Source organism: Lipotes vexillifer, unplaced genomic scaffold, assembly GCF_000442215.2.
Source record: "Lipotes vexillifer unplaced genomic scaffold, Lipotes_vexillifer_v1.1 scaffold168, whole genome shotgun sequence".
Taxonomy (NCBI): Eukaryota; Metazoa; Chordata; class Mammalia; order Artiodactyla; family Lipotidae; genus Lipotes; species Lipotes vexillifer.
Window position 1 is genome coordinate 1,368,095 of NW_006773947.1, and position 11,387 is coordinate 1,379,481.

General features: G+C 37.9%; 1 protein-coding gene across 1 annotated transcript in view; it reads left to right on the plus strand.

Annotated features, from left to right (window-relative positions):
* Nucleotides 1–11,387, plus strand: part of OSBPL1A (oxysterol binding protein like 1A) — a 217,468-nt gene that overhangs the window by 56,243 nt on the left and 149,838 nt on the right. Inside the window, exons 8-11 of the mRNA XM_007448592.1 lie at nt 4,880–4,941; nt 5,045–5,089; nt 5,927–6,000; nt 6,114–6,177. Of these exons, the coding sequence (XP_007448654.1) occupies nt 4,880–4,941; nt 5,045–5,089; nt 5,927–6,000; nt 6,114–6,177 (245 nt within the window). The remainder of the gene's footprint in view (nt 1–4,879; nt 4,942–5,044; nt 5,090–5,926; nt 6,001–6,113; nt 6,178–11,387) is intronic.

Genomic DNA, 11,387 nt, shown 5'->3' on the forward strand with positions numbered 1-11,387 from the left:
GGCAAGCAAGTGTAAAGGCTCTGGGGTAGGAGGGCACTTGGCATATTTGAAGAAGGAAGCTGCCGGGTTGCCTAGAGCGGGCTCCTCAGGGACACAGGTAACGTCATAAGGCAGCCAGAGGCCCAGCCCTGTTGGTCGGTGTCAAGGGTTTTGAGCAGGAAAGGTGACGTGAGAGTGTACGTTAGGCCGGGAGACTCAAATTGCTAATCACTTATCCTTGCACCCTTTATCAAGCAGCCTTTCCTTTTCCTTTGTTTTGTTATGCTTTTCTCATACTCTTGAAGAATTTACTTTTTTTGTGTGTTTTCTGTGCTCTTTTATTGCCTCAGCTGTCCCTTCACCAGCGGTGCACTTTTTTTTTTTAAACATCTTTATTGGAGTATAATTGCTTTACAATGGTGTGTTAGTTTCTGCTTTATAAGAAAGTGAATCAGTTATACATATGTTCCCATATCTCTTCCCTCTTGCATCTTCCTCCCTCCCACCCTCCCTATCCCACCCCTCTAGGTGGTCACAAAGCACCGAGCTGATCTCCCTGTGCTATGGGCTGCTTCCCACTAGCTAAGTGTCCGTCAGCAGATGAATGGGTAAAGATGTTGCACGTATATAGAATGGAATATTACTCAGCCACAAAAAGAAGCGGTGCACTTTTAATGGTTGTTTTTGTAAGGCTTTAATAGCTGATGACGTTTCCCCTTACTATTCTTTTTTGAGTATTTTCCTTGAATATTGGTTTTTCCAAATGGCATTTAAAATAATTATTATTTAAAATAATTTTCTTAGGTTCTTAGTAAAAATGCTGTTGACATTTTTGTCAACATCTAATTGAGATGTGTTCTATGTAAATTATTTGAGGAGTGTTGACATTTATATTTCATTTTCCCATTAAGGGACAAATCTGTATCAGGCAAAAATTAAAATATAGGATCCTTCTTGTTTTTTACTTTATTTTGTCGTGGTTGATAAGAGATGTAGTGCGATTTTGAAACAACTGGTTATGTTGCCTATCCCGGTAAGGGGGCTATTTCATTCAGTTCTAAAAGCACTTTATTAAATTCTCACTGTGTGCCAGGCACTGTGGGCATTGAATCCAGCAGCGAGGGCTCTGTGTAGGACTTCAGCTAGTTGGCAGGAGTTCAGAATTTATTTTTGGTGTTAGGACAGAATTCTGTGAAAGAAATCACATTGTCTTTCTCCTTCCTGCCTAAAAGTGCCCTGCAGATAGAGTAGAAATAACGAATTGGCAGACCTGTTCATAAGACATCCTCCTGTTTGCTACCTAGAAAACCTAAAGTGATTATCAGTTGCTCAGTTAACATTTTAAAAAGTTTTTTCCCCACTGAAAGAGTAATATATGACCAGTTCAAGTTTTACCTGTCAGCAGTCTGATAAATCTACCTCTAAAGTAAATCTCAAAGCCACATAGTTTTCTCCATACCTACTAGTGTCTCCATTTTACTGCTAACTCTCTAGTTCAAGCCACCATCTTTCTTGTTTTTTTTAAATTAATTTTTATTGGAGTATAGTTGATTTACAATGTTTTAGTTCCAGGTGTACAGCAAAGTGAATCAGTTGTACATATATCCACTCTTTTAGATTCTTTCCCCATATAGGTCATTACAGAGTATTGAGTAGAGTTCCCTGTGCTATACAGTAGGTCCTTATTAGTTTTCTATATTTTATATAGGACTGTGTGTATGTTAATCCCAATCTCCCAATTTATACACCCCATACCTTTCCCCCTTGGTAACCGTAAGTTTGTTTTCTACATCTGTGACTCTATTTCTGTTTTGTAAATAAGTTCACTTGCACTATTTTTTTAGATTCCACATATAAGCGATATCATATGATATTTGTCTTTCTTGGACTTACTTCACTCAGGATGATAATCTCTAGGTCCATCCATGTCACTGCAAATGGCATTATTTCATTCTTTTTTATGGCTGAGTAATATTCCATTGTATATACGTACCACATCTTTACCCATTCCTCTGTCGATGGACACTTAGGTTGCTTCCACGTCTTGGCTATTGTAAATAGTGCTGCAATGAACATTGTGGTACATGTATCCTTTCAAATTATGGTTTTCTCCAGATATATGCCCAGGAGTGGGATTGCTGGATCATATGGTAGCTCTTTTAGTTTTTTTAAAAAGCAATTTATGGTAGGCTTTTTAGTTTTTTTTTTTTTTTTTGCGGTACAAGGGCCTCTCACTCCTGTGGCCTCTCCTGTTGCAGAGCACAGGCTCAGCCGCTCCACGGCATGTGGGATCTTCCCGGACCGGGGCATGAACCCGTGTCCCCTGCATTGGCAGGCGGACTCTCAACCACTGCGCCACCAGGGAAGCCCTCTTTTTAGTTTTTTAAGGAACCTCCATACTGTTCTCCATAGTGGCTCTACCAATTTACATTCCCACCAACAGTGTAGGAGGGTTTCCTTTTCTCCACACCCTCTCCAGCATTTATTGTTTGTAGATTATTTGGTGATGGCTACTCTGACTGGTGTGAGATAATACCTCATTGTAGTTTTGATTTGTATTTCTCTAGTAATTAGTGATGTTGAGCATCTTTTCATGTGCCTCTTGGCCATTTGTATGTCTTCTTTGGAGAAAGGTCTATTTAGGTCTTCTTCCCATTTTTTGATTGGGTTGTTTGTTTTTTGATGTTGAGCTGCATGAATTGTTTGTATCACCAGTATCTTTCACCTGGACCGTTGCTATTGCTTTGTAACTTGTATCCCTTCTTTTCTCTTGCCCACATTTACAGGATTTTTCCATACAGTAGCTGCAGTGATCTTTTTTTTTTTTTTTTTTTACTTACTGAAATTATCAAAGCTTAATAAATAGAATAGTATAATTGATGTACTCCTCACCCTCTTTCAGGAATTGTCAATAATGGCCACTCCCCCGATGTCATCTTATTTCGGCTATAAATATTTAAGTACATTTGTATAAGGTCTCCTTTTTAAAAAAAACCATAACCATGTGATAGTTGCACAACTCTGTGAATATTCTAAAAACCACTGAATTGTACACTTTACATGAGTAAATTGGATGGTGTGTGAATTCTCTCTCAGTAGAGCTATTTAAAGAAATAGCCACAATGGCATTATCCTATTAATAATTTTATGATTTCTCAAAATCATCAAATAGCCAAAGTTCACATTTCCCCAGATGTTCTGATTAAGTTCTTTTAACACTTCGACAGAGTTTGAAACATAAGTCAGATCGTGCTACTCTTTAACCTAAAACCTTTCAGTGGCTTTCCATCGTATTTAGAATAAAACCCAAACTCCTTGTACTGGTTCACAAAGGTCTGGCCCACAGAGGCCTTGTATGATGTGGCTTCTTTCTTCCTTTGCCTTTCTCTCTTGCCTACCTAGTTGTTGCTACCTCAGGGCCTGTGCATCAGCTGTTCCCTCTGCTTGCAGTTCCCTTCCCCTGTATTCTCACAAGGCTGGATCCTTCCTTTCAGCTTAAACATCTCTCCCTCAGAGAGAGGCTTTCCTCGAGCAGTCCCCCAGTCTCCAATCTAAAGTGGTATCCCAGTCATTCTCTCAGAACATTCACTTAAAAATGTTGGCATACCATGGTTTATTTGCTGTATCCTTTTTTTATTAAGTTGTGTCTTTCCCTTTTTCTACGCCTCCCCCCACCTAATTTTTCAGTCATGTTCACTACTGAATCCCCAGTACCTAAAATATTAATTGGCATATAATAGACTCATTAGGAGATAGTTTTACAAGAAATTGTCCAACACGTACCAGGTGTTTGGTATTTATAAAAAGGTTATTGGATAGAATGTTGTCACCTTACTGCATAAATAGAGTTCCAGAGTGCCAGTCTGGTATGTTATCATGAAAGGGCTGGGTTTTTTGTTTTAAATTTTTATGTGTAGCTTTTGTTTCTCTAGTAATTAGAAGCTCTTTGAGGTTATGAGACGATTATTCTTTTAGTTTGCATCCTTCATATAGTGTCCTGCTCACTTCAGAACTTGGTAAATAACTTACAAACAAATTGCATTTTTGTTGTTTGGAAAAACGTAGAGTGCTTGCATGTGTAGGCTTGAGAAAGTTACCATGATACCTTGATGGTTTCATTCTCAGTTACCACTTTTTTCTTTTGTCCTCAGTTGTGGACCATCACACCGTTACTGTGTGAGTTGTCTCTGCTACCTGTTCTTCCAGTGAGGTAGTTTAAGAGCAGCTGTGGTGGCTGAATAATACTCCCCCAATGATGTGATTAGTTAAGTATCTTGAGTTACCGAGATCATCGTGAATTCTCTAGGTGGGCCCAGTGTAATCACAAGGGTCCTTCCTTTTGGGGGAGGAGGCAGGAGGATCAGAATATTGAGGGGGAAAAATGTAGGCATGGAAGCAGAGGTTGGAATGATGCACTTTGAAGATGGAGGGAGGGACCACGAATCAAGGGGATGTAGGGGACCTCTGGAAAAGGCAAGGGAACAGGTTCTCCTCAGGAGCCTCCAGAGGAAGGCAGCCCTACCAACACCTTGATTATTAGTCCAGTGAAACTGACTGTAGATTTCTGACCTCCCGAACTGTAGGAGAGTAATTTGTATTGTTTTAAACCAGTAAGTATGTTGTAATTTGTTAAAACAGCCATGGGAAACTGATACAGTGACTTAAGGCAAGAAAGCTTGAAAGATCCCAAAACCTGTACAGAGTGTTCAAAGTTTAGTTTGATTTGCTGGCTTAATAGTTACTGAAAAGGATGCTGTAAAGAATTGAGATGGCAGCTTCAGGTCGGTGATTTAGGGTGTAGTTGATGGAATAATGAAAGAATATTATGTGCTACAATGCAAGCATCAATTTTAGAGTAGAATTAAGCTCTTGATGGCTTTCTTCCTTGTATTTTACACAGATCAGAAACCTCTTGATCTTGCCCAGGGTGCTGAAATAAAACACGTTCTCGTTGGTAATAAGGTATGTGTGTGGTAATGGATTACATTTATATAATGTAGAAAAGAATTTTGAATTCTTGAAATACATAGATGCGTTTTTAATGAAAACATGTTTTTTCCGACAGGTCATCTACAAAGCATTGAAACGATACGAAGGTCCTCTCTGGAAGGTAGGTTGGGATGGTTTTTTAATTATAAAACTGGAAAAAAAGATTCTCAGGTGCTCTCTTGTTAAAACTCTTTTTCATTATTTTCTGAAGTATGTGTGATTTAATAATTATTCGATCTTATCATGTAAACCATTTTTATACTGCTGGACTTTATTAGGCATCCAGTGATTATAGCAATTAACTAACACTTTTAGGTGACCAAGTTTGTACAGAGAAGAGTGGAGGAATTTTTTTTTCCTTACTTAAGCATAGGGTTACCGTATCATCTTTGTTATGAACATTGATCCATGGAGGACTCAGGAGGAATTTAATATTTGAATTGTCACAGAGCACACATATAAAATCTTTCTGGTTCTAAAAATTTATTTGCTTTTTGGAGTTCAGTTATTTTCTAGAATTAACTATTTTGGAGCGTATAGTTTCTTCTGCATTTGCAGCTGCTCCTTCTATATATTTATGTACATGTATGTTGATATTGTATAAAATTTAGGATAATTCTCTTTATTTAGAAGCTCAGGCCTTTGAGGAAATTGTCTCTGAAGCTCACAATTGATATATTTCCTATAAATATCCTTCACAGTATTGTCAGAACTATAAACTGTGTTCATCGTTGATCTTACCAATATGGCATTTCTTCTGTTCCTGTCACCCTGTAGTAGTATGTTTTCATTTCTGCACCCAGTTCCTCAGTTCATGTTTGTTCATTTTTGAGTGTGCAGTGGTACTGTCCGGCTGAAAGGCTCACATAGAACTGTCATAATTTAATTACTTTTTATCAGTCAAGTATTTGAATCTAGATGTATCAACTTGGAAAAATCTTTGTTGTTTTTCCCTTAGAGTTCAAGATTTTTTGGCTGGAGATTATTCTGGGTAGTGTTAGAACATGGAGTCCTTTCATGGTATAGGAAACAGTAAGTATTATGATCCTAATACTTGTTGAGTTTCAGCATCTAAATTTTGAATGATTAAAAGTTTTCACTAATCTCTTTTCCTTTTGCCTTGATAATTTATATTTATTTTGAAGGCCCGATGCAGTCCATAATATTTATCGCCAGGGATGCAAACACCTAACTCAAGCAGTATGCACGGTAGGATGACACATGCATCTTTTGCTTAAACTGTGAAATCAGTCCTGCAAGTGATTGCCCTAAATCATTGGTATAAGCTGCCTTGTAAAATCTTGGGGTAGAAAGCACTTGTGCAGTTGAGTTGGCCCTCCGTATCCGCGAGTTCTGCATCTGCTAATTCAACCAACTGTGGATCAAAACTATATAGGAAAAGGAATTCCAGAAGGTTCCAAAAAGCAAAATTTGAATTTGCTGTGCACCAGCAACTATTTACATAGCATTTACATTGTATTAGGTATTATAAGTAATCTAGAGATGATTTAAAGTAAACAGGAGGATGTGCATAGGTTGTATGCAAATACTATGCCATTTTATATAAGGACTTTGTGCTTCCGTGGATTTTGGTATCCTTCAGGTGTCCTGGAACCAATCCCCCCACAGATACCAAGGGATGACTGTATATGTTTTTATTTGAGAACAAGTGAAGTTGTGGAATTCCATTTAAAAAATATAATAAAGTTAAAAATAATCTCTACGTATTGTGGAATAAGAGATGCATGTTCCAAAAACATTTATACAGAACTTTTACCATTTTGTATATGTATATATATATATATAAGTATGTATGTGTATATATTCACACATAATGTATGCACATACATATCTACATATATATGTGTAGGTGTGCGTGTATTTGTACATGGGTAAATCTGGAAAATGGAAATTTTTCTGGTGGTAAAATTTAAAACCTATATCAAAATTGGGATTTTTAGGTTCTCCATATTCACTTCTGGCTGTTTTGCTTTTACCAGCCAGGAGAAAGAATTTTTCTTCCTTTGAGATTAGCCTAAGACTGGAGCCTAGACGTACTTTTTTGCTTGCTGCTTCAAGTTCTTTAGGGTTGTCAACATGCCACGGCAGTGCACCCGCTCTTTGGAGCACAGCCCCCTGCCTTTCCGTGTGAACTCCTGGAGGACCAGCAGCATCGCCCTTGGGCCATCACAGGCTCAGTCACCTGCCCCTGCACTCAGGCCTCCTTACACATGCCAGTCCCTTAGTGTCCTCACTCCCCGTCCTCCCTTCACATGAGACCAGAGGGCCAGGGAACCGCTCCCTAGCCTTAGCCGTCTCTTCTGTTGGTGCAGTCCCGGCCATTCTCTTCTGTTCCAGCTTTTGATTCATTTATTTAACACTAAGGTTTGTCTATCTTAAAACAAAAAATTAAACAAGTTGCTCCCTCACCCTTTTAAAATTTCCTGATTTTTAACTTCTTTAGAATTGATAGCTTCTGCTGTGTTATGCTTCACCTTGTTTTATAAATTTTGCTTCTTGTATAAGTGTCTACTTAGAGGCTACATTTATGAATCCATATTGATAGAAGGTAACAGGCATTCAGTGACTGCTATGAGGCAGGCTCTTTTCACTTTCTAGATTCTTAAGGTAGAAGCTTAGGTTATTGATTTGAGACGTTTTTTCTTTTCTAATACAGGTGTTTACACCTATAAATTTTGTTTAATTGTGGTAAAATACACATAACATAAAACTTACCATCTTAACCATTTTTTTTTTTTTTTGCGATACGCGGGCCTCTCACTGTTGTGGCCTCTCCCGTTGCGGAGCACGGGCTCTGGACGCGCAGACACAGCGGCCATGGCTCATGGGCCCAGGCGCTCCGCGGCATGTGGGATCTTCCCGGACCGGGGCACGAACCCGTGTCCCCTGCATCAGCAGGCGGACTCTCAACCACTGCGCCACCAGGGAAGCCCCCATCTTAACCATTTTTAAGTTCAGTAGCATTAACTCTGTTCACTTTGTTGTACGGTAGGTCTCTAGAACTTTTTCATCTTGCAGAACTGAAACTCGATACCCATTGTATAGCGCCTCTCTATTTCCAGTACCCCACCCCCTGGCAACCACCATTCTACTTTCTGTTTCTGTGCTTTTGACTACTTTAGATACCTCACATGAGTGGAATTGTACAGTATTTGTCTGGCTTATTTCACTTAGCATAATGTCCTCAAGGTTCATCCATGTTATAACATGTGACAAGATTTCTTTTTTTAAGGCTGAATAATATTCCATTGTTATGCATAGACCACATTTTCTTTATCCATTCCTCTATCAATGGATGTTTTGAGTTGCTTCCACCTTTTGGTCACTGTGAATAATGCTGCTATAAACATGGGAGTGAAAATGTCTCACCAAGATGCTGCTTTCATTTCTTCTGGATATATATACCTAGATGTGGAATTGGTGGGTCATGTGGTAGTTCTATTTTTAATTTTTTAAGGAACTTCCATACTGTTTTCCATAACATCTGCACCATTTTACATTCATACCAATAGTGCTCCAGTTTCTCCACATCCTCAACCACAACACTTTTTTTCCTGTGGGTTTTGTGTGTTTGTTTGCCATTGTAATAGGTATGAGGTAGTATCTAATTGTAGTTTGATTTCCATTTCCCTGCTGACTAGTGATGTTGACCATTTTTTCATGTACTTATTGACCATTTGTATGTTGTTTTTGGAGAAATGTCTGTTTAAATCTCTTGCCCATTTTTTAATCAGTTTTTTTTTTCTTGTTGGTGTTGAGTTGTAGGAGTTCTTTGTGTATTCTGGATATTAACCCCTTATCAGATACGTGATTTGTACATATTGTCCCCAGTTTCATGGGTTGTCTTTTCACTCTGCTGATAGTGTCCATTGATGCATAGAAGTTTTTATTTTTTATACCAGTTTATGTTTTTTCTTTTGTCACTTGCGCTGTTGGTATCACATCCAGGAAACCACTGCCAAGTCCAGTGCCATGAAGCTTTCTTCCCAAGTTTTCTTACAAGAGTTTTATAGTTTTAGCTCTGACACTGAGGCATCGGTTTCTCCTGAGGCCTTTCTCCTTGGCTTGCAGGTGGTGGCCTCCTTGCTTTGTCCTCACATGACTTTTTCTCTGTGTGCAGGCATCCCTGCTTTCTCTTCCTTTCCTTGTAAGGACAGCAGTCATACTGGATTAGAGTTCCACCGATATGATCTCATTTTACCTTAATTACCTCTTATAAAAGCCCTGTCTCCAAATGTAGTTTCACTGGGGATTAGGGCTTGAACATATGAAGCCCTTAATCTGGTTGAGTAAGTTCTTTTCCTTCCTAGTTTACTGAGATCCCTCATTATGAAGATCTGTTGAATTTTATTAAATGCTATTCTCCATGTCATTGAAATGATCATATAGTTTTACTCATTCTGTTAATATGATTAGTTGTATTGATAGACTTTAGGGTGTTAATAAAATCAGTCTTATTGCCGGGACAAATCCCAGTTGGTTATGATAAATTACCATTTTAATATATTGTTCGTCAATATTTTGTTAAGAATTTTTGCTTTTTTGTTCATGCTGGATATTGGTTTATATTTCTCCTGTGATATTTTGTCTGGTTTCATATAATGAATTGGAAAATGTTCCTTTTCAGTTTTCTGGAAGAGTTTGTATAGGGTTAGGTTACTGCTTCCTTAAATGCTTGATAGAATTCACCTGTGAAGTCACATGGGCCAGGAGGTTTTAGTGCAGGCGTGGTGGGGGGGGATTGTAGTTACAAATTTAATTTCTTCAGTTGCTATAGGGCTATTCACATTTTCTGTTTCTTTTTCGGTTGGTGTTTGTAATTTTTGCCTTTCAAGAAATTTGTCCATTTTCTTCTGGGTTATAAAACTTAGGGTTAGTAATATTCCCATACTATGTTTTTAATGTCTGTGTGATAGGTAGTGTTATATGCTCTTTTACTTTTTATATTGGTAATTTGTGTTTTCCTTTTTTTCCTAGATCAGTCTGTCTAGCACTTTATCAGTTTTATTGATCCTTTCGAAGAACCAGCTCTTGATTTCATTGAAATCTTTCTCTTGTTTTTGCTATTTCATTGATTTTTTAATTCATTTTAAATAATTTCTCCATGTGTTGGGCTTGCTTTGCTCTTTTATAGTTTCTTAAGGTTGAAGGTTAGATTATTCAAATTATCATCCATTTCAAAATATTTTCTAATTCCTATTATGATTTCTTCTTTGAACCAGTGAATGTTTAGAAGTGTGTTGTTAAATTTCCAAATAATTGGGGTTTTCCTAATTACTGTGTTTTTGATTTATAATGTAATTCCATTTTGGTCATTGAACATTTTCAATATGATTTCCATCTTGTCAAATTTATTGAGACTTGCTTGATGACTACATATGGATTACCCTAGAGAATGCACTGGAAAATCATGTGTATTTTGCTATTGTTGGGGGTCATGTCCTATAAACATTCAGTCATGATGGTTGATAGTGTTGTTCAGCTCTTCTGTGTCTTTGCTGCCTTTTTTTTTTCTAATTGTATCAATTGCTGAGAGAAGGGTGTTTAAATCTCCAACTAGTAGAATTATATATTTCTCACTGTTACTGATCACATACATATTTATGATTGTTGTCTTCCTGATTAATTTACCCTTTTCGCATTATGTGGTGGTTCTCTTTATCTTCTGTAATAATCCATTTTGTTTTGAAATCTGTTTTGCTTGATATTAATATAACCACTCAGGCTTTCTTATGGTTACTGTTTGTATAGTATCTCTTTTTCTATCTAGTTACTTTCAACCTAGCTGTATCTTTTTATTTATCTTCTGTCTCTTGTAGATAGTATATATTTGGGTCCCTATTAACCATTCTGACATTTTTTGCCTTTTAATTAGATTTCTTTTGAGAATTTGGTCCACTTTTTTACTTCGTATGTCAAGTAATTTTGGATTGTATCCTTAATGTTAAGTTCTGGAGATCCTGGATTCTTTATTTTTCTCCATTAAATGTTATTTCCGTTGTTTTAGGTCATTTTCTTGGCTGGGTTTGTATTGTAAACTCTGTTTCTTGGATGGCAGCTCTGGTCTGTATTTCAGTGACTGCTTGGAATCTATTTTGTGCATCAGTAAGAGATGTGAAAAGACAGAGTTTGGGATTCCCATCTTGGTCTCTTTCCATTGGGTGACTCCCCTACTCTCTTTAGTATTTATGGCTGCCCAGCTCTGCTTTTTTAATTTCCAAAGACAGACTGTTGTCCAGGTATGCCCTTGCTGCTGTTGTGTCACCCTCGGGGACTGTACTAGTTCCAGGTGAAGAATTTTGGGGGTGGGAGCTTGCTCGCAAAGCTCCTCGTTTCCTTTCCTCCAAGGCAACTTGCTCTCCCGTCGAGTCGGCCAGCTCTTGTTCACACTCCCGCTC